Source organism: Scatophagus argus, chromosome 11 (assembly GCF_020382885.2).
Source record: "Scatophagus argus isolate fScaArg1 chromosome 11, fScaArg1.pri, whole genome shotgun sequence".
Classification (NCBI taxonomy): Eukaryota; Metazoa; Chordata; class Actinopteri; family Scatophagidae; genus Scatophagus; species Scatophagus argus.
The window spans coordinates 12,141,294-12,164,406 of record NC_058503.1 but is presented as its reverse complement, the minus strand read 5'-3'; the positions used below and the strand labels follow the sequence as shown (position 1 = coordinate 12,164,406).

Here is a 23,113-nt window from a genome sequence, read left to right as displayed (position 1 = left end):
CTGATGCACATTAATCAGGAGGAAGCAAAACATACCACAATAAGTGAAAATTAGTTTATTGATGATTTATGTACCAAGAACTGTTTCTTCGATTCAAAAGGTGTGGAAAACATGATTTTCTTGCAGTCCAACATGTCGTATCCTATACAGAACATGGAGTCGTGCATGAGAAGAATAAGAAGAAGCAGGAAGGAAGGAAGGAAAGAAGGAAGCGCTTCAGTTTGGCTGCGGACAACTAAACATTCAGCCTCACATTCAGACGCGACGCTGCGCTCCCGACTCACACGGGTCCTTGTCATAGACACAGCTTACCGTCTGATGGGGCGGTGAGGTGTACATGTAGCAGACCTGTGTGTGTGTGTGTGTGTGTGTGCGTGTGTGTGTGTATTTACATGGAGCAGCATGGGACCATCTCAGCAACACACAGCCAGTCAGGGACAGCAGAAGCAGCATTCACCTCGTCCCCATTTGATTCGTTTGTTGCTTTTCATTTAGCAAAAAATGACAGCCTGGCTATTCTACTTAGTAGAAAAATTTAGATAGTATAAAATGAACAATGATATTTAAGTAAAAAAAAAAAAAAGATGCAGTTAATAGGCACATGTATAAAACTTATTTATACATTTAAAACCTTGTCGCCCTTTGATGCTTAAAAGACAAATATAGTGCTTTTATCTGAACTGTACAATAACTGTTTTACATGGAAACAGTCAAGTTACTCTAGCACAATATAAAATGCTGAAAAAGCAGTATACATTTGACTTCCATAGGTATATATGTGCATGATCTGCAACGACTACATTAGTTCTGAAAACAGACATTTTATAATAATAGCTTGTAGCTTTTTAGTGGTAAAAAAAAAAAAAATGTTAGGATTCCTTTTTGGTCACATGCCCGACTTCTTTGACATTCCCCATCGTTCAGTTAAAATCATTTGAGCTGAAAATTTGTTAAAATAGTCAAGAGAAACAGTGGTGAGAAGACAAACAGGATGCAACAGTGTGAACGTACGTCATAGCTGGCACCTTGGTCGGCACAGGTAAACTCCCGGCAGTCGTGTTCTCTGCTTGTTGGCATTAACATCGAGTGACATGAACGTCACGGCACAAAATTTTTAGATTTAAAAAAAAAAAAGGGGGGAGGGGAGTCGCTCATGGTTCCGCTAGTGATGAACTTTATGAGTGGTATGTATTCAGAGCACAGAGCTGCCGCCTCAGCAGACAGAGTCACTGCTGAGTGGAAGCCTCCCACTGCGGCGAACCTCCTTCTCTTTTTTCTCTCTTTGTTTCTCCAGCTTCTCCTGAGCCTTACGCAGGTCCTTCAGTTTTTTCTTGATGGTTGAACGGTCGCTCTGACTGGACACACCGAGGGCCTAGAGGAAAAAAAAGTGCACACACACACACCCCTTAAACATGTCGCTAAGAAGAGGACCAAAGCAGGGCTGCAACCACTGATTTTTGTCGTTAATTAATCAGCTCATCTTCACTGTCAGAAAAATGCATGTAAATATTTCAATTTCCCATCAGGTAACCTAAAGTATGCACATGTGAAAGGCTGGAGCCAGCACATTTTTGGTATTTTAAAGGAATTTCTGCAGACTGACAGATCAATGAACCGACTAATCGTTACAGCTCTAGACAACCTCACTCTGAGTGAGACTTCATCTAAACAAGCCTGTTGGATTTACGTAGTGGTGTAACTGCATTTTGACTTGTTTCTGACAAAAACAGAAACAATTTTTGTTGGGGAAAAAAAACAGTTGATATTAGGATGAAATATGTGAAAAAAAAATAAGAAAAGATCTAATCTAGCTATGTTTTATAAGCGACAAAGATGAGAAAAATCTACAAATGTACAGTATGAAGTCTTGTCACAGTGTTTTCTCTGTCATTCTCCTCTCTAACATTGCAGAAATGTCTTGGGAATCATTTCACATTGCAACAAAAAAATACTTCTGGCCACATGGTGGCAGTCAAAAGCTTAGAAAGCTTTGTGACTCCTTGTAAGGTGAGAATAAAATCATTCTCCTAAAATCACTAAATTACACCATCATTACACATGTAAATCAAAGTAAATTATTAACACCACATGCTGTTTGTTTACCTTCAACTTGTCGCTGTCCAAATGCAAGAGCTGCTGGCCGTCTATTCCCTTAGCTGTGAATTCAGGTGTGTATTGGTCCATATTCATGCCCATCAACCAGTGACAGACCTGCTGATTGGTCCATTCAGAAACTGGCCGGTTCTGCCACTGATACTCTTTTCCTGTAGCTACTGGTTCATCATCCAAAGTCTGCAGAGGACACAGATGATACGAACAGATTATTGGAAAAATAAACAAGCCGTTGCTTTAGTAAGAGCTTTACCATTTTATACTTTTGATTAAAATAATTATAAAAGGAGCTTTTTTTTTTTGTCCAACTGTTTCATCCCATGTTGTGGTAAGTTAAGGGAAAAAGATTACTCATGCCTAGTATGTATACAGTTCATTGTGCTGTCTGTATATGACAGTTTGGCTCAATCTTCCTGATGCACAATTAAGAGGCAAGTGGTGAAATAGAGAATATTAATCATGCTTTACACTTCATTCACAAAATCACTTCAATAAATGCTGTTTGAAATTTCATCTGAGTAAATGAAATTTTCAGGGTTTCAAGTTACCGAAAAGCAATTCAAGTCAAGGAGGGGTCAGTCCGGGGGCCCAGAATAAAAAGCCAGTAAAGCCAGTGTAGAGTATTTATAAAACAAACAAAAAGAACACGCAGTGCAGGTTCTGTTGAACAAAACTGTGTGCAGTGTACAAAGTTCCCAAGCTACCACTAAGAAGAAAAGCGTGCAATAACAGCAAACTACCAGTAATATTCTCAGATGCAGATGTTTCTCGTGATGTGCCAAGAGACAGAGAGAGGGACTGAGACACTTCAAAGTATAATATCAGAAAAAAAACAGATGCTGAAACACCACGGAGCAGGCAGCGGAGCGGTCAACACTGTTGTGTGGTCTGCCGAAGCTTGTAAAGAACATGAAGTACTGGTTGACAGTTCTAACAAGAGGCAAAAGTACAAACTATTAACATCACAGCTCACTGAACAAAAGCTAAGCCACAAGACTTGTTTTAAACACAAAATAGCTTTAACACACACACACACACACATGCAGCTCTCTTCTAGTCCCTGTGCATTCACAACTTAATCTCAGCTCTGAAAGGGGGAGGGAGGGACTCAAAGAGCATGCTTGAGAATGTTCCCTTTCAGCTGCATCAGGGCGTCCCACACGGCTTTTGTGACTGTGCAACAAGGAGAGCACTCACCTCGCTGGAAGAGAAGATTAAAGTGTGTGAGCGCCCAGACAGATTGGGTTCAGCAACTAACCCAGAGATGTCTGAACTGGGACTGGCAGGGTTAGAATCATCTATGACTGAAAAACTCTGGAACAAGTGGAAACAAGGAACGCATTTACTAAAGTAACACAGCACCAAACGACAGTTCTTTACTAGGAGAAGCAAACAAACGCAACACTACACTACAGGTGAGGGGGGTGAGTGCAGTGCTGTTTCCAAAAGGACTCAAATTATTATGATAAATGATTAAAAGTGTGGAAGCAATCCAGGTCACTGATTTGAGCAGAAAGTGATCCTCAGCATGTTAAAGGAAGGCAGAAGATCAAATATCTACATTAAAGGTGATTAAAACTAAAACCAATCCATCACCAGCAGTAAATCAACAACTTCTAAACTACAACTACTACCACTACTGAGAAACACACACATTTCAGGTATGGGGTAATGTTGTTTTCAATTTAGCAAAGTAGATGCTATCAAGATTAACTGTTTGTGACAAAGTGATGCAAATTAAACTGTGGCTTGTTTTTGGGTTAACTTCAGAATAAACAGGGACACATCGTCCAGATCTGCAGGCTATTGCACCAGCTGTGTGCAAGTTCACATGCAGTTCAATTTCAATGTCTTGGAGGAAATGTTCAATTAAAAAAAAACAGGCTGAACAACACAAAGTCAGCTACAAGCAGTTAGTGTTGACTTTACACACAGATCTCCAATCAAATTTCAGATTAGCTGGTGCAACGAGCCCTGGAAACTACTTTTGGCTTCATCTGTTTCCTCTAATACAGGCCTTAATGCTCTCTGAATGTGTGTAAAAGGAAAATCAGACAATATTAGCTTCCTCTAACACTACCACATACCCTCTACAAAAGACACAGTGAATTATTCACAGGATGTACTGAGGCGAGATATCACGAATTGCAGAACTACATATGTTAGTATCGCTCTATGGTGTCATTTAAAATCAAAGACAAAAATGTGTATACTGTACCAAATCTAATGAGCGACTGAATAAAGAGGACCAGGAGAGATTTGTCTGTTTAAAGGAGACACGGGTTCAGTGAGACAAAATGTCCAGGCAGCAAAGCACTGACAAAAACTACCATGATGCACACAGCAACGAAACTATTCTCTTAGCATTCATGTCTTAATGGTTCAGGCCGAGTCTTGAAGTCTCTAAACGGCATCGTGGGAATACAAGCCCAACCGCAGCATGCATGACAGTTGGCCAGGCGTTCCACTGGATGCATTTGATGTGTCACTATTTGCAGCGTCATTGAAAAGCCACCAGATCCTCCCTTGCTAGCTTTCTCTAATGGCTGACATATGGATCCAGTTAATGTAGCCTTTGCATGCTATAGCTCATTTGGAGAACTGGTTAATGATGGCACGTGTCTACAGCCAGTCTCCAATTACAGATCTACAAGTTTTACCCTTTCAGTGAAGACGAAAATATATGATGACGGTGGATGACAGACGACAAATGTTTTACAGCTGGCCAAGTCAGCAGCGACGAGTGCAGACGGACTGAGAGGGATCAAGACTTTGACCCCACTGAAGTTTTATCTCAGTCACACTTATGTAGCGTTAAATACAATAAACTAACATCTTAAACACGTTCAGCTGGATTTTCATACTCTGTGTCTCTGTGATGTGTATTTTCACATAAAGTCAAAGAAAGTTACATACTTTATTCTTGCGATCCTGGCTTTGCTCACTGCTGGTCTCAGTTGCAGTGTGCGGCAGACTGCTGCTGGAAGAGGAGGGCTCTCTGTCCCTGTCCCTGTCTTTGTCTCCAAACCAGGAGAAGGGCATACAGGTAGGGATGGAGCTCATTGACTCTGCAGGAGACAGGTTCCCTCCAGACTCCTCCAGTAACTCTGCCGATCCCCTAAGCATTGGAGGACGAGGACGACTCAGGCTTAAACATGTGGTAACTTAATATCTGATCTCAGTCTTAATGGAGTTCAGTCATTTATTTTAGAAACTAATCTGAGCAATAACATACCTGCTGTCCAAAGATGCTCTCATCGCCTCCTTGTCATGTTTTTTTCCTTTGCCGCCTGATTTCCGAAGGCCTCTGTTGATGACCAGTAAGATTTTATTTTTTCGTTAACGCGAAAATGATGGTGACTTGAAAACGAAGGCACAGCGAACAATATGGAAAATTACCCAAAGTCTGGAAATCGTCTTTTAGGTTTTCCTAATGGTGAGGCCTCATTTGGTTCTTCTGAAATAAAACAATAATGATGAGGCTCCGTAACAAAACAACAGAAAGCCAACAGAGCTTGGTCTTGCATACCTTTGTGCTCTTTGCCCTTGCCTTTGGACTCCCTCTTCTTGACATTGCGCATTAATCCAGAGGGGGAATGTGGTGACATGGCGTCTTTTGGAGAGGACAAAGAAGGACTTCCGCCGCTTTCAACACTGTCTCCCAGCGATGGCGACAAAGATGGGCTGCTGGAGATCTCTGCCTTATTTTTGGGTCCATCTCTAGTCTCCCCTTGGTCATCTTTCGGTCCATTCCCAGGATAGCAGACAGGCACTGGGAGGGAGAGGCTCTCCTGGATGGAACTCCTCCTCCTCCTGGGAGATTCCTGCTCCTCCTCTTCTTCAGTTTCCTGTGAGACCATAACGAATTATTTACAAGGACAATACAAGGAAGTGTGGATAAAAGTTATTTATACAACAGAAAGCTCCGCTCCTCAGCTCTGATTGGCACACTGAACATGAAACACCTGTCACAATGTTGCTGAACTAAAATGAGGCTAGAAAAATACTTCCTGGTTAAAGAGCAACATCATGTTATTATTACATTTACTTTTAATAAAACATTTCAATTTCTGCTTCATTGGTGCTTCAAAGGTCTATTTTATAGTTTTGCACAAGATATTCAAACACATTACTAATAATAAACATTTCAGAATAGCAGTGTGTTAAGATATGTTTGTTTTTCAGGAAATCTATCAGTCACACCAGACTAAACTTTGCTTGTTGACTTTTGTTTAAATTTTACTTTAACACAAATCCCACCTCTTTCACTATTATTGATCAGCTCAAATAAAGTTAAATATTATTCAAACTCATATCAGAAGTTAAGTCCAACCTCAAGTGCCTGCCTGTTAAATCCTATTGTATGTTAATACAACACAGGACTTTGGTTGTGCTTTGTATCAAAATCAGCTGTTGCTGGCTGACCTGAGAGTGACCTGAAGTCACCGCGAGATTCTCCTTCAGTTTGCTGCGTGATGGAGGCTGACGTTTGGCTTTCTGAGCCAGCAGGCCTTTTGCTCTGTGTGCACTGGTGTCCAAACGCTCAGTCTCAGGGACCAATTCGTTCCAGTCTTGTTCTGTTCCAGGAAAAAAAAACCAAAAAAAAAACAAGTTTCGCATGATGAAAGGGTGACGTGTGTACTTCCGTTTTAAAGTCAATTCACCTCTAGTAAACCTTTGTACCTAGTAGTGAGTCAACAGATTGTGTGCTGGTGACTGGATCTTGGCTGCTTATTCTCTTGTCTGCTGCTGAGTCCTGACGCTCCACAACTGAGGCCTCTCTGGACTCCAGGACAGCTATCTGTGGACAAAACAACATAGGATCATTTCTGTGTCTCTTGCAACTCTGCTGTGGTGTATAAGCCTTGAGTTATTTTTGGAAAAGCTGGGGTCTTACCTTGTTCTGCAAGTTTTCCAGCTGCTCCTTGTACCACTTGTATTTTTCATCTATAATTTTCTTCAGCTCCTCCTCTTTCTTCACAAAGTCTATCTCTCTGGGGAGGAAACAAGGAAATGTGGTTCCCCATCAGTCCTTCAGCTTGTAAACATGTTCTGTTTCATGCATGTATGAGTTAAACATCTGAATTCCACCAGCAGACATTCTCCTTGCAAAAATCACAAAAAGTAAAATCATAGCTTATACCTTGGTTTAACAATATCACTTGTGCTCCTAGCTGCAAACAGCATGTGTAAAGAGAAAAAGATACCGGCAGCGTCAAGAATGGGAATATTTGTATATATGGAGGAGACATTTTCCAAAGTGGCGGACTGTAACAGGGTCTCATTGTCCCGATCAGATTCCCAGTCACATACATTTTTAAATGCCATCTGCAGACATCTTTATATAGCAGCTTTCCGAGTCTAAACAAATGTTACGTTGACTGCTTGTATTAAACCAGTATCGACTCCACCAGCAGTGAAGAATTCTGTAACTCAAGACAAACTCACTTCTGCTGGTAGTCCTTGAGCAGCTTCTTGGCCTTGTTGTACTTCTTGTCCAAGGTCTCAAACTGGGTTTGAGTGTCAGCTAATTGTTCATTCACAGTCTTACACAGATCTTGGGCTTCCAGCCAGTAACTCTCCAGCTTCAGGATTTTGTCGTTGTTATCTTCGATCTTTTGCTCCAGTGCAGACTCCCTGGCTTCCCACAATGATTTGTCCTCCTCAGATGCCCTTAGCTGTACAGAGACAGTGTTATTCTAGCTGGCCATACTGGATATGTTTAGGAGGTGGACACTGGCCAAAGAAAGTTCATGTGTTACTTGTTGTATTAAAAGAACTTGGTCACACAGAAGAAAAAAGGTGTTAAGACACTATTGTTCTCATTAAATACAAGTGGTACAGTAGAATGACTGATGGATGAAAGCTCAGAAAATACAAAAGGTTTATGAGGGTCTATTTTTTCTTTGGGTTTCTTTTTTAACTGTACAATATTCGTATTTGTTAGGGGACTATCTTGAAAATACTGAACAATACAAAAACAAGTTTTCATCTGCATCATACCTTTTCTTTCAGTTGATTTATTTCACCTGCGGCAATGCTGTGTTTGAGCTGCAGCTAAGAAAATAAGAAAATAAAAAAACTTGGTTACAACCATAAATAAGTCAAGTAATCCTTGACTGTCTAAACAAAATACTTTTATACTAAACAAATATAAATAAATAGTAAATAAACAGATAATAAAATAAATCATGCGAGACTGAAAGTGATGACATGGGTGATACCTCTTTGAACTTGAAGACCATCTGAGAACTGTCCATGTTGGTCGGCATAAACAAAGCCTCCAAATCAGGCAGCTCAAACACCTCTGTGTTCCGCCCAGGAGAGAAATTAGATCCTAAAATCCTCTCATCTGCTCCGTCCTCTTCCTCATAGCGCTCCTCCTAAAATATTACATCACACACGGTAACACGTAATGCAAACACCAACACACCCTCCATGCCCAGGAACACGCTCTGTGTGTGTCAACAACACTCCCAGTGGCAGAGTTCACCACAGTCTGGAACGAATATTGTAACATCACAACTGAACACCGATGGGAGACTGTCTGCACAAGTCTGCAGCATCAAAAACATTAACATGGGCAATATTATCAACTAAAAACAAGATTATAAACACCCCTACACACACAGTGACGCACTTTGCATAAAAACAGAGCCACATTTTCCACTTATATTGCCTGCTTCAGTAAATCCCGCAAATATTCTCTGCCCAGTCTATTGTATATGCTAAACGGGGCTTGTGGCTGCTTGAACTTCAGAGAGCAAACATTTCACAATTCTGTCAGACAGGCAGCAGTCGAATGAACAGCTTCCAACACAGCAGAATGATGACACACAGCTTACTCACAGTCAGCTGCGCCCTGCTCGTCGTTGAGCTGAGGGGGACTAGACTGGGCGTGGCAAAGGGGCTAATATCATGCTCATGTTATTTTGGAGTTATCGTAAATGTAATTTTCCGGCTTGTAAGTGATGTCCACGTCATCATCCAAGTTGTAATTACAGCAGGGAGACTGATTTTGTTCTTTTTCCTGGAAGCTCCAACATATCCACCTTAGCGCTTAATCATTAAGCAGCGCCTAAAAACCAGACAAATATCAACGGCCCACATCAAAGTTTGTGTTTCAGTGTAAGTGAACGAGGTACAGTGCTGTGGTGTTACTGACGACCTGAACGCCCGCAGTAGGAATCTTTCCCATGCAACATGAACAGGGCTTAAGTTGAGCACCGGCTGGGCTTTCTAATGAGCAGCTTACTCACCTCTTCTGTTGAGTGTTCATAAGGATCATCCAAATGTTGGTGCTGCTGATGCTGGTTCTTCTCCTGCTCTAGTGTCTCACTTATGAGGCGGGCTACCTCGCTCTGCGTCCCCGGCTTCTCCCGTCCAATCAAGAACCTGTTTTTTTTAAGTTTTATTTTTAGAACACAATGTATTAGTGCACCATATAACGGGACAATTTGCATGTTGCCTGGTAGGTGAAGGTTAGGGCTGAGTCCCATCATAAGTGGGTGTGTTGCCTCTTTCACTAAAAGCAAAAACACCTTTCGAACTGAAGCAAACAGACACACCAGTTGTTTTTTTTTTTGTCATCAAGATAACAGTGACTCAGTCTTATCACCAGCAACGATCGTTTCAATACGCTTGGTTTAATAGATCAAGGGGATGCTCGTTGATCTGACCTCACTGTGCCTTTGGTGTTCTTCAGGACCGTAGCAGCAAACAGTTGGGTGACACCCACCAGACTGATACCATCCACCTCCACTATCTGGTCATTCACTTGAATGCTAGAGACACAGAAGATAGCAATTACAAAGAGAAGCATTTCCTCACTGAGTTGTGCAACGCCTTCAGCATAGCAGGAAAGATAAAACTAGATTTACCACCTCGTGGTTGTATGTCTCCATGTACCACTTAAGTTACAATTTACATGCAGTCAAACTCATCATATGTGCAGTGAAGACTTTGAAGAAATTTAATAAAAGATGAGAAATGTGGTTCTTGGTGAAATGGAAGTTATCGCTATATTGATGTATGAATCCAAATGGTACGTTTACATACTTGGCCAAAGCCAAGCTGATTCTGATCGGGCACAAGCTGTCAAAAAATGTAAAACGTAGATGTTTCACACATCTTCAACCCGCCACATAGAGGATCTATACAATCACCACAGATTCAAGGTGACCAGTCAAGATCAGTGAAATATCGACACAATTCTGTTGCTGAAATAATGGAGGGAACTATGATTTAACAGTGGAGCGACTATTGACCTTTTGGATATAAAATGTCATTACTTTAGACATTTGACATTAGAATAAAAAACCTTAGACATTAGAATAAAATCTATCAAAACTAGCACATAAATTCTTGGGCTATGGCCAACAATGTATTTTGTCACAGTGACCTTTGACCACCAAAATCTAATCACGTCTAAGTTGACATTTAGTGCCAAATATGAAGAAATTCCACTCATGGCATTCCTGAGATATCGCATTCACGAGTAAAGGATGAACAGACAATCCAAAAACATTATGCCCCCTGCCACAGCTATCGCCGGTGTGGAGGCATAAAAATACAGTAGCCTTTATGCAGCTGGCAACAAAACAAATCTAAAAATGCCTGGGAAGCAGACGTAGTGAGACTATTATCTTTAGCTTCCTTGGGAGGTTATTAATAAAGCTGAGCGTTTGTGTCTTGTGAGTCACTGGACCCTGGGGGAATAAGCAATTCCTAGAATGCAACATTAAAAACTGTTGTAGTGGAGTACTGTACAGTGAGTGTATACCGTGTCTCTGATTGTATACAAAATACTACCAGTGACTCTTTTGTAAGAAAACCTTGACTCACCGTCCGTCCTTCTCAGCTGCTCCTCCCTCTGTTACGGTTTTTACAAAAATGCCGAGCTTCTCCAGACCCTGGTCGGCTCCAACTCCCATCCCTATGATACTGATGCCAAGGCCATTGTCTCCTGAATGCAGAGAGATTTTGGAGTTTTTAAAGGGTGAGCAGAAAGAACTGCAAATAGGCTGTATTCCACATCCATGTCTTTGACAATGAAGATCAGTAACTGTGAGTTGTGTTTCCCTTCAGAGTCGTGAAACTCACCTTTCTCAATCTCCACAGGAAACACATCCATCTTCTCGACTCTCTTCTCCAGCTCATACTCCGCAGATGCTGCGACTGGATCCACGTCATCATTGCGCCGATCGTATTCCTCATTGGAGAAGGTACTGAAGACCTGTGTTGGTCAAAAGAGCGAGAGCACAGCTTCAGTTCACCAGCCTTTATATCCTTACAAAGTTGTTAACCATCAGACAGACTGATGTTGAGGGGTACCTACGGGATCTGTGCAGCCACCGGCATATTATTTTCACTTTCGAGTTATTCTTATTTTTTTTTGGCAGGATGAACAAGGACACATTCTTACATCTTTGATGATGATTTGGGCCACTAACATTAAAATTCCCTCATTTGTTTTTCAACTGTTGCATTGTTCATACAATACAGTGTGTGACAGAGTTCAGAATTTCTCTGAATAACTTTCAATACCTAATGGTGCAGTCTGCACTGTCAAATCTTGGCAGTGATCTTTTGCATTTTCATCTCATTTCTGAACAAATGATGCAAGTTTCAGAGAGGCAGAAGATGCATACTCTTGAGTACTCAGACTTTTCAGAAGTTGTGAACTTTGCAGGCAGGCCCTGTAAAGCACTGGATGTGTCCCAGAGGCTGTTTTCTGGTTGGAATTATACAGCAGAACATGAACAGCGTGGAAAGTAGGGCACAGCTGGGGAAAGCTAAGCAGTGGATGTAGCAAAGATCAATGCTCTGAGGCGACAAGTGTTGTCATCGGCACAGTAGTAAGAAATGAAATATACAGCAATAAAACAAAAAACTAACCCCTTCACCTTCAGTTAACAGGCACCACCCAGTACTCAAGACCAGCCTTGAAGACTATTATGACCAACAACACTCTGTGCTATTTACCTTGAATACCACTGATAGTACCAAGCAAATACAGTATTTGTAGTCAACTTTGAAAAACTCTCCCGGGCTGACACGAAAATGAGCACAGAAATATTCAGCTTAAAAAAATACTTTAGTGATTATACTTTATACTAAAAATACTTTAGTGATTATCGGTTAATGAAATAATTGCCAATTAATTTTCTCTGAATTTACTGACTATTGCAGCTCCAGTTCGCAGCACTGCAAAATCTTGTAAATTCTCTTCAAGCCAGCAAGGTCTGCTGAGATCTCCAGGCAGATTCTGACAAATCTTACAAGTCCTGCAAGATCCCTGAATCCCTGATCCAAAGGTCTGACTGAGCGAAATAAACTGGCCACTGGACTTGACACAGTCCTAACACAGCAGAAAGAGATTCAGGGAGTGAGTTCAATTATGAGAGACTGGTTTATAGATATACAAAATTGTTGATAAAAGTAGATTAGAGTTTTCCAGACTCCATCTGGGGCTAATGCCTGATTATGAGGATGAACCCAACAGTAGGTCGGTAACATAAAAGCCCTTCTTCGTCATCATTAGTCTTAAGCTGGGTGGAGTCACTATTGTACTGGTGGTCAAAGGGTGCAGCCTACAGGTGCCTCTGGCTGATTTAACAGGGAGCACACTGATAATTTGTCTCCACCATGCATATGACAATAGGATGGAGCAAAACAGAAGAGATGCCTCTTAGAAATTAAACAGAGGAAAATGGGGAAAACACAGGAGAAGATGAACTTTTGCTGAGTTTCCTTTCATTTTCCTCAGTCTTTTCATTTCTCACACAGTCACACAAGTTAATTTTTTCTCGATCAATTTCAATATGTCTTTTTGTTTTGTTGGAGGAGCAGAAGCCAGGTTTTAACATGCACAAACCAAGGCATGCAAATACTCGTAAGATCGTCTGTGAGTGTGGAAACAGAGGCATTTCATAGAATATATCATATTTACTGTGGGTGGGAGGGAGGAGTTTAAGAAGTTTCAATTACTTTTTCATATTCAATACACCACATTCTGAATTTTATTTAATAACAACATTTACACGTTCACAAACTTTGATACATTTTTGCTACTTTTTTACTATATTTCTCTCACAACCAAACCAATCTATGATTCTTTCTTAAATGTTAACAACTGCACAGATTTGCCAAGCATGTTATTAGAGGCTAATAAATTCTACAGCAAGGGGTAAGTACAGCTTTAAATAGTCTTACTCAACACCAAAACACACAGAAATTACTCACAAAACACTAAGTTGTCATGTGTTGGGTAGCAACCTGGGATATCTGGGAGGCACTAATCCCTGTGACAAATGTTTTGAGCTCCGATGATACAGAGCGTGCAACACAGGTTGTGATATACACAATTTAAAACTAAAAAAACTAATGGTGACAAGTGACAATTTATAAAATAAGAAAGGCGTAGGAGAACAGGATTGTAGGACTGATTGAAATGTTTGCCATGAGGATGTAATATGTAATCAAGTAAGCATTTCCACACTTAGCAACAAAGTCTAAGGTCTGGATCCTGCAGCATGCCAGGACTGGAAGAATCAACCACAAACAATCCTCTTCTCACTCTGTAGCCTTTGGACGCCGCCCAAAACAGCACAGATAGTAAGCTTCCAGGATAACTAGAGTTCAGCGTGCAATTCATCAACGTGAATTACTATGACCGTTTCTGTTTTACAACATCCTGCTGATTTTCACACACATTTGTCTAAGTTAAATAGCATTGTGTTATGTTAGTTTGGTACACATGCAGGTGTGTCTCCAAATGAAAGAAGATTATACACTCTACTGAAGCTCTGTGGTACAGAAAGGAATGCTATTCATGGGGCCTCGATCCTCCATCAGCCCAAATGAGTCCTCCTCCTCCTCCTCCTCTTTATGCTTTTAGACAAACTTATTTCCACAGGTTTATGATCTAAGAGTCATGTACTGTGCTTTCTTCCAGTGGCAGATAGGTGTTACCTTTATCACACAAAGGTGAGGCCACTGTGCACAGCACTGAAGACTATAACTTCATGAAATGAATCGACTAGACATTTTTCTCCTGCATTTCTTTTGCATTTCCCTGAACAACAAGTTTAAAAAACGCTTACATAAATGGACCTGACAAAGCTTATCATCTTCTAATTTTGACAGTTAAAAATGGATTCACAGAAGTAGAGCAGGCAGGAATTTCATTAAGGACGAAAGATGCTTTTTAGTTTAGACTATGGAGACTTTAGTAATTAAAGGTTGAAAATGTAGGCTAATAGAATATAGGGTGCACCAAGGTATCCTTATCCATTGCACTAACTGAGCAGCAGCAATTCAGATTTGCTTCTCCCCTCTAACTTCCCCACACCCCTCCCGTGACTCCCATGTCCGACTTTCCTGTTGCCATGGACTCCCGGGCCCTTTTCAAACAATGTTCTGTTCTTCTTGAAACATAATCACTCGATCACTGTTTTCTTAGTAAGAAAGACAGAAATCAATCTCTTTACGAGCTTCTCCCTCACAAACAAGCCATACACATAGCTCACTATTATCACTGCCCACGGTTATCAGACTAAACAACCATTTCATTTGCCTTAATTGTTCGGCACATGCCCGGTGCAGCAACATCTAAAACCAAAACACTCAACTGTGGATCAGGCAGGCGACTCCGACAAGAATGAAAGACCAAAGAAGAACAACCAATAATACAGAACAAGGTACCTAACATGATCTTTTAATACAATTTCCTTAATTATTACCAGGGTCAGTGAGGTTGTGATGTAGCTCAACAGACTGCTATTCCATCTTCATATTTCCATTTCCTTGAAAATTCTACCTCCCAGTAATATTTGTGGGCTTTTCATCCATCTTCAGCAAATGCAGTGGTCTGCCCTCCCTACGTGTGGCTCATACGAACAGATGTACACATGCCCACACCCAAACTGAAACTCTTCCCATCGTCCCCCCACTCCGACTCCCCTCCCCACAACAGAATACCAAAGTGGGAAATGAGTCAGCAGCTGCTAGGAAAAGCAAACCAGAGAAATCTTTTGCCAGTGCGAAATGAGGGCTGACCACTGGATTGGGGAGCTTGTAATGTAAGCAGACCTACAAAAAGACAACAAATCAAAACATGCTGTGAGAGTGAGCTGGGGCAGGGGTGGCAGCCTGGCGCAGATCGTGTAATTAGAGAAGGCGGCGCGGGGCCCAGTTTTTTAGGTTTGTGCAAAAGGAAAAAATAAAGAAATTTATCTATAGTGCCTACACTGCGCTTCCTGTCCGTGTGCCCTTGAAATTAACACTGTAACTGAAACAACAATGTTTATGTTTTAAGTGTTAACGTATGACCTACAGCAGGAAGAGGTGGAGCCTGGAAGAGCAGAGTGCCACAATGGAATCAAATTTCCAGAGGACTCCAAACAGGTTCAACTGGTTTGTTTATAAATGGCCAACAAAAGCTACTTTTGTCCCGCATGGGTTGCTGAAATCTTTAACACACAGTTACTGTTAACTTTCAATGAAGTAATCACATAATGAAAGCATTCACAGCGATCACAATCAGCCCGAGACACATCCCACCACGAGTTGTTTAACGAAGCACTCTGAGCTGACTGCATTAGTATTCTGCCCCGTTTTGTCAGATGGTCACCCACTTACCCAGGTGGCTGAAGGGAACTCAGATGCTACAAGGGGAGGGCCTGTCTGCTGGTTGGATGAGGGTGGAGACTAGTCAGGCACATTCCTCTGGCTAGCAGAAGACTCATCTCATTTAGGAAATGGAAAGCATAACACTATGGGTTGGCTACAGAGACCAGAGTCAAAATACAGAGTATGCCCCCTTTTTGCTTTTCGCTAATCTCATGAAATACACACTGAAGTGCAGAATCTGTCCTGCTGTAACTTTGCCACTTTATATAAAGAACAGCAATGGGAGAAAAGGTCAATGATTCTGAATTGATTAACAGGTACCTAAAATTGATGCTGACAAGTTGTTAAGCGAGTTATGTTGCAGAGTGAAAAACATAAAATTCGACTGCTAGTTATCTTGCAGCTTCACAAAGGTGAACAACAAAAGACTGACAGAAGACTGTTACATGCCTCTCAATACTCACACCTTCCTTTCTATTTTCCTCTTTGGTCAGAAAACGACCATCATCATAAACAAGCTTAAGTGCTAGTTTATTTCTTTACGCATCCCTTTTATAGAGCCAATTTTTTGATTCTCACCCTTTGTAAAAAATGACAAACCCTCTAACTTTTGACTCTCATTATCTGGCTCCTGATTAATGTCTACATACTGTACTTTACCTGGCACAGGTGAAAGGTCTACAGATGCTAAACTGAGTTTTACTGCAGGCCTTTGGGAAACTAGACTGGCATAAGCACACACATGCTTCAACAGTGACCGATGTGGACAGTCTAATCTACATGCCAATTTTTTGCCCTAACTTACAATCCTTTACCACACCCAGTGTGTTTGAGAAGGGACAATGTGTTTACTTGACCCATAACTGCTGGTGGTACTTCCTATGATTGTGCTAGGGTGGGGCAAAGAGACAGCTGCAGATCCTGGTTTCAGATATTTTCTTGTCAGTGATTGGCTACCTGGTTTTTGACTCCTGTTGCATATGAGGCAATACGGCGCATAAAACCCAAGACAACCTCTACTGAACCCACGTTAACTACCCTGAAAGTAAGTGCAGTCTTTGTCCCCAAGCAGATAACACACCTAGAGCAGAGAGCGTTAATCATTGAACAACTCTTGGGAGTGTCGCCAAACTACAGGGTTCAAAATGAAAATGAATTCAAACCTGTGCAACTGCCACACAGAAGTGGTCTAAATTTCTTTTCTACACATAAGGGCATGCCTAGGCACACAGGTCTAATATCACAGGCCCGGTTTTCATATGCACTTAAAGAGGAAACAATATCTGTACAATGCCCAAAGATATAATTTAAATCAGTGGTGCAATGTTTATATGGTTCATACAGCCAGTGGGTATAGCAAACTTATACACTGACACAGCAGCAATGGGAATGCAGCATTTCAGTGCCCTACAAAAGAGTGACTTTATATTACCATGTATGCAGAGGAATCTTCTCCCGAAAAATAAAGCATATAATAACTGCCTTTTCAACCATATCTTTCAGATATTTAAGATGTGTTCTTTAAAACACTGCACAGTTTGAGTGTTTTCATCATAATTAAACTATATACCAAGTAAATGCATTTAACAGCCAATATATGGTTTGACACATGACTTTGACTTTATCAAATCAATGTGCATTAATTGCACTAATTTTTACTGCCTTAGAAATCTCTCTTGCACCAAGTTTGTTTTTCAACCCTGATAAGGGTGACACGTGTTGAAACTGGACATCTACTTCACAAAGACGACCTTTTTTCCACACAGGACACCTCTTCCGTCAAGATGACTCGGGTTACGTAGGGACCTAATCCTGTTGTGAGCCAGAAGCACAAAGCAGTCCCTCTCTCCCAGTTCGCTATGACTCAAGTGTGCTCAGTCCCAGTGCCAGCTCCGACTAGCAGACTGTGGAGAATGATGCAGTGCTAGCGGGAGGCTTTTGTGAGCAGGGCCACAGGTAGAAAGGAATCCTGAGGAACATTTGTGTGACTTAATTGGCTAACATGCATACCATGTAACTTTAGCCCAATGGTTTTAATCCAAGCATGTCACTGATTTGACAACTCTCTCTGTTCTCTCAAGCCTGTCTATTGCATGCACCTATTCATGCATTTGTTACATAAAAAAGCTAATTGGGAGCTTAAACATTCTTGGACTTGATAGTTAATGTTACCTCACATTTGTAGAACTTAAACTGTTAATTGATTCGATCAATCAATTTGCCAATCAACAAAAAAATTACCCTGCAATTACTTTAATAATCAATCAATCAAAGTTTTTTTAAGCATGCATATTGAACATTATTTAGTTCTGGCTTCTCCACTATGGTGCTGGCAGCCTTCTTTTCTTATGATATAATGTGAGTGAACTGATTGTCTTTTTTTCATTGTTGGTCGTTTTAATACACTTCCTTTGCCTTAAGGATACTTTCTGTCATTTTCTAGACCAAATGATTAATTAGTTAATTGAGAAAAAAAAGTGATGAATCTATTTTGAAAATAATTATAATAATGCTAGTTGCAGACCTAAATTCCAGGCCTACCAGCTTCATTTATAATATCTGTTTAGTGCTGTATGCAAACTCCCCTTCATATTAGCACTATACACATTATTTACATTATTATTTGCTGCATCTTACATTATTAAGATGCAGCATAAAAACTCTAGACATAGCTGGCAACTTTCAGTTAGTCCACTGAAACAAGCTCATACATCAACAACTACAACCTTGTGTCAGCCATTTCTCTTTTGCATAAAGTTTCCCTCTTGTGGCTGTCATGAGCTGTCTGTGAGCTGCTACACAGAGAAGACACAGTCTAGCATATTGTTGTGAACTACAAAGCTGCATTTATATCAATCATAGCTCCATTTTGAGCAGAGCAGAAACACTGTTTGTGCCCCCTCCACTCCAGGTCAGCTTCTGGTCCCCTCTCCCAGGACCCCCTGCCAGGATGACTAGGCTGGGGGGGATACACACCCTGAGATAACAATGCATTTTAAGGCCTGGATAAACACTGAGCTGCTCACAAACTATGTGGAATGCACTGGAGTGATTTGTTTTTCCCTGCTTTAGCAAAATGTTATTTAGATATGGTGATTGAATATCTATGGTAGAAGATATCACCTCCACATCCACCACCACACCCCTTCAACATCCGCTGGCAGTGTTTACAACACATGATATGTGGCATTATCAAAAGAGATTACACCAGCTGGAAAATCAGACTGGTGTAAAAAACACTGTTAAACTGGAAGATATATTGAATATGTATTTTGGATAGCATGAAATGAAACTACATTAGTGATGTTAACTGTACACAGACAATTGGGAACATCTCCAGCCAAGATTAGCACCAACTGACCTATTTAAAAATTGTCTAAATCAAAAATATTGTAATATCAGTTATTCTGTAAGTCACCCAGATATATAAACCCAAGAACATGGGGGAATTCAGAGAAAAATCATTTAACAGAATGTGCCCCTGTGTCTCACAAACCATTAATGTTCTTGTAAATTAACACAGTTAAAATCAGGAATTCGCTGGCAGTAATAAGATAAGACGGCAATGGTCTGTGTAAGAAATCACAAGAAAGGATAAAACCCCTGAATCCCTTATGTTTTAGAGAAGTAAGAATTCCCTCATGAGTAAGACATGATTCATAAACAGAAGGGATCCGCTCTAAATGAATAAAAACACCCATAATGCACAGCAGTGACTCAGGGTGCCCATGACTATTTATTTATTTATTTATTTATTTTACTGTAGAGCCTAAAGTTTCATGTTTTTCTTTCCACCTAACTGCTGTCCTCGTTTCGCTGTGGCCCTGCATTCACAAGCTCTTATGCAATATCAACAATATTTCCAAAAATACCATAAACAACACTGCTACATCACATGCACAAAATTCCCCCCTCTCTCCTGATCTCTACCAATGCTAATGCAGCAGGAGATGAGGTTGACAAACCAGCTGCCTCTCTGGTTACTAGGATTAAATAAACCACAGTTTAGATTCTCAGACCTGTGACAAAACTTGTCTGATGATACAGTGCAGCAGCTGTGACGTCAGCACGCCCAACAAAAACATTCATTCTCGGCCTCACCAATTTGTCTTGTGTCTGCAGGGAAACACCTGGGCCAGACACAGTTGCTGAATCAGTAAGGCGGTGGTTTTAACGATAGTGCTGCGTAATATGTTTTTAAGTGCTTGATTTGAGCAGTAGTTTAGACGTACAGGTAAAGTAATGTAAAGTACTTACCAGAATGGGGTCTGTGGAGAACTTGATTTTCCTATTCGCAGGAGGCTCCTCCTCATCCGACAGACCAAGGGTCTCATAACAGTCATCATATTCCCTATATATTTGATCCTCCTCTTCTTCACCCTCCTCCTCCTCCTCCTCCTCCTCCTCCTCTTCCCTGAGGACCTGGTCTACATCTCTGTCATCCACAAACGCTGCGTTCTCAATACCATACACTACTGGTGAGGCTCTATCCAGGATGCTCTGGCCCACCTGGTCATCTAGCTCACTTTCCTCCTCTGCTACTTCATCATCTTCCTCACGATTAGTGTCACCATCTTGATTAAATGCCGAACTGTCCGCCCTTTTCTCCACTTTAAACCCGTTGTCCTCCAAGACTCTACCTTCTCCTACAGTCTCTGATATCCTCTGTGTCTCTTTCGTGACATGATGAGTGGGGTTACAGTTTAGTTTTTCTGCTGGAAAGGTTCTTTTCAGGTTTGTTGGTAAATCTTTGGAGCTTTGCACCTTATGCTCCTCAAACACATTACCATCACTGTTATCATCATCATCATTCTCCTCACTCTCTGAGGACTCATTCTGAACCACTACCAGTTCTGCCCGAACCATGCCCACCCTCCTGGAGTCCAGGGATGAGGTCTGAGTGGGTGGCTTATCTCTGGTAGGACTATGTACCACAGTGTCATTACTTTGGGCCTTTTCAGGATATTTAGGTCTGCTGGTGCTCTGCACACCACCAGCTGATGGAAGAGGCTGCTTCACATCCCTTGGGGGTGGACTATGTGGCTTGCCTGCATCCCCGCCAACAGATGTCCGACTAAATCCATCACTGGATGATGAAGAGCGTTTGTTTCCATAGCTGACTGGGATTGTTTGCTCTGGGGAAAGGGGTTTGTTAGTGGCATCTGCTGTTGGAGAAATGGATTTGTATGCTGCATTGGTGGCTGGGAATGTGGGTTTAAGACCAGCACTAGACCCCAACGATGCTGGTTTGTTAATGGCACAAGCTGCCTGAGCTGCATTTTTGTTAGTGGCATCAGTCACAGGTGTAGAGTTAGTGGCTTCTTTAACGGGAGAAGGGGATTTGTGTAAGCTGTCCCTTGTCGGAGAAGTAGGCAAGCGTTCAGTGGTACTTTGCTGTTTAGCAGACGCTATTTCTCTTTTTGAAGCAGCTGTGTTGTTGTCTTCCGAGTCATTATCTGTCATATAATTGCCCAACCTCTTGGACATGGGTCCTGCATTCAGCGACACTCTAGACACATGCCTTTTTTCACCATCGGCCTTCTCATCTGGTCGACATTCAGCTTTTGATGTAGGTGTTTGCTCTGATTTGACAGAAGTCTCGGAGGACCCCGATACTCTCCTTGTGCTTTTCCCGTCATCAGAGGCACTTCCGAGGGACAGGCGAGTCGCTGCTCTGTTTGGAGACTGTTTTTCAGCTGCAGGCTGCTCTTTGATGCCTCTTTCAAAGAGTTTTCTGGTCACAGAAAACTTCTCTGCCAAAGCCACTTTGTCAATCTCAACATCTTCCCCCTTGGGTGTTTTATCTAAATTGTGTGATTCTGGGCTTGAAGCACTGTTGAAGCTAACTCTGTGAGCGTTGACCGGGAGTTGCACCTTAGATGGAGACACCTGGGGCACATCAGACTTTAAAGTCGCTTTCCCCTCTTGGCACTCCTGTTGCTGACCATCCATTTGTAGGAATATGTTCTTTATCTTGTTCACTCTGGTGCCAAAAGGCCTTCCCCTCGAGTCCTCTCGGGTGTCGCTGGACCCATTTGCATATGATTTGGCGGCGCCCTCCGACTTTGACCCATCAAAGGAGCACTTAATGGCATGGAAGTCAGACTTGTACGCGTTTCTGTGAGGGGACGCGCTCCTCAGGGTCCTCTCGCCTCCTTTGCTTTCCGCTTTGATCATTTTTGTTTGTTTACGACTGTAGCCCAATAAGAAAAGCCGTGTTTGGAGAGATTGTTCCTCTTTGTTGGTAAACTACCCTCAAATTTACGCAAGCGGTGCCATGGGTCCGGCGGAGCTTCTTTGGAGCATTGTCTCAACTAAACACTCACACCGAAGTCATCTGAAGACAGAAACGGAGAGTACACTCTGTTAATACAGAGGAAGACACCATTATCTCACCATGCCTAACGTAAGTCATCTAAAGTGAGCAAACACGTAACGTTGTTGGCCTCTGCAAATCAAAACGTTAAAGGTTTAGTGAGAACATTAAGTTAAAGATCACTGTTGGACGGTTAACGTTGGCGTTTCGAATCATTTCGATGGCTGAATGATACTGGCGTTAGCTAACGTTAACGTTAAAAAACTGCTGAAACTTTGAGAGTAACTTTAACCAGCCGTGGACTTCGATTGTGCTTATTTCGCCCGCTTAAACGCTGTTAACGTAGTTGGAAACACTAGGGTACAGATTTTTAAATAAAGGCGCAACAAAGTTAAACTTACATGGGCCAAGACTTCAATACAGCCCGAGCGTTATCGCAGTGTCTCACTGAGCAATTCATTGTGGCATTTCAAGTACGAGCCGTCGGAAATGTTAAAGCTGCCTCTGTACACAACACCGTACAAAGGTACATAACTTCCAGAGCTGCTCACCTCCCACTTGCTTCATCGTGTTGGTCGCCGAAATCTCGTCCACAATGCCCCGGTTTTACAGTATCAAAGTTGTCCCTTCTTCTTGCTCACCGCCATCATTCCCCGCTCCAGCAGCGTTGTCCTGCCTCCTCCGAGCACTTCCAGACCTGTCGCGGGCTGCGCGCGCACACGAGCCTGTCTGTGCCGCGCGCCGCCACCGAGGAGAACACATAGAGAGGGAGGGAGAGGCGGGAGCGCGCACACATTCCAGGACTGTAACCCACCACTCCGCTACACCCTGGCCGCCCCTCTTTCTCCACAGCTCTGCTCACAGACACGAGGGGCTGCAGAAGAAAGGCGTGGGAAAGAGCCGACTGTACGTTAGAGCTCATCAGCACGGGCAGAAAGTCCACACCTAGACCACAAGAACAGCTCACCCCAGTTTTACTGCGCATGTTTTCCACCCAGGACTGTGAAGAAGGTTGACATGGCAAGCGGTTTTACAGTATGTTACCATGAAACG

At 41.9% G+C, this 23,113-nt stretch overlaps 1 protein-coding gene across 4 annotated transcripts; it reads right to left on the bottom strand.

The window, feature by feature from the left end:
* Positions 1–40: 40 nt before the first annotated feature.
* On the bottom strand, positions 41–22,788 carry ppp1r9ala (protein phosphatase 1 regulatory subunit 9A-like A). 4 transcript variants are annotated; one of them, XM_046403378.1, is made up of 20 exons: positions 22,612–22,788; positions 20,002–22,081; positions 11,215–11,347; positions 10,957–11,077; positions 9,792–9,896; positions 9,372–9,507; positions 8,337–8,495; positions 8,116–8,169; positions 7,561–7,790; positions 7,010–7,106; positions 6,796–6,913; positions 6,538–6,689; positions 5,642–5,960; positions 5,512–5,566; positions 5,348–5,419; positions 5,029–5,230; positions 4,331–4,375; positions 3,310–3,426; positions 2,104–2,292; positions 41–1,372 (listed from the first exon to the last, which is right to left on the bottom strand). In XM_046403378.1, the coding sequence occupies exons 2-20, from the start codon at positions 21,919–21,921 to the stop codon at positions 1,214–1,216; spliced, it is 4,383 nt and encodes a 1,460-aa protein (XP_046259334.1). In that variant the 5' UTR covers positions 21,922–22,081; positions 22,612–22,788; the 3' UTR covers positions 41–1,213. The 4 variants fall into 4 exon arrangements, with proteins under 4 accessions (XP_046259334.1, XP_046259333.1, XP_046259335.1 ...); XM_046403377.1 differs by having other exon boundaries at positions 5,512–5,569; positions 22,612–22,787; XM_046403379.1 differs by lacking the exon at positions 4,331–4,375 and having other exon boundaries at positions 5,512–5,569; positions 22,612–22,787.
* Positions 22,789–23,113: the final 325 nt, after the last annotated feature.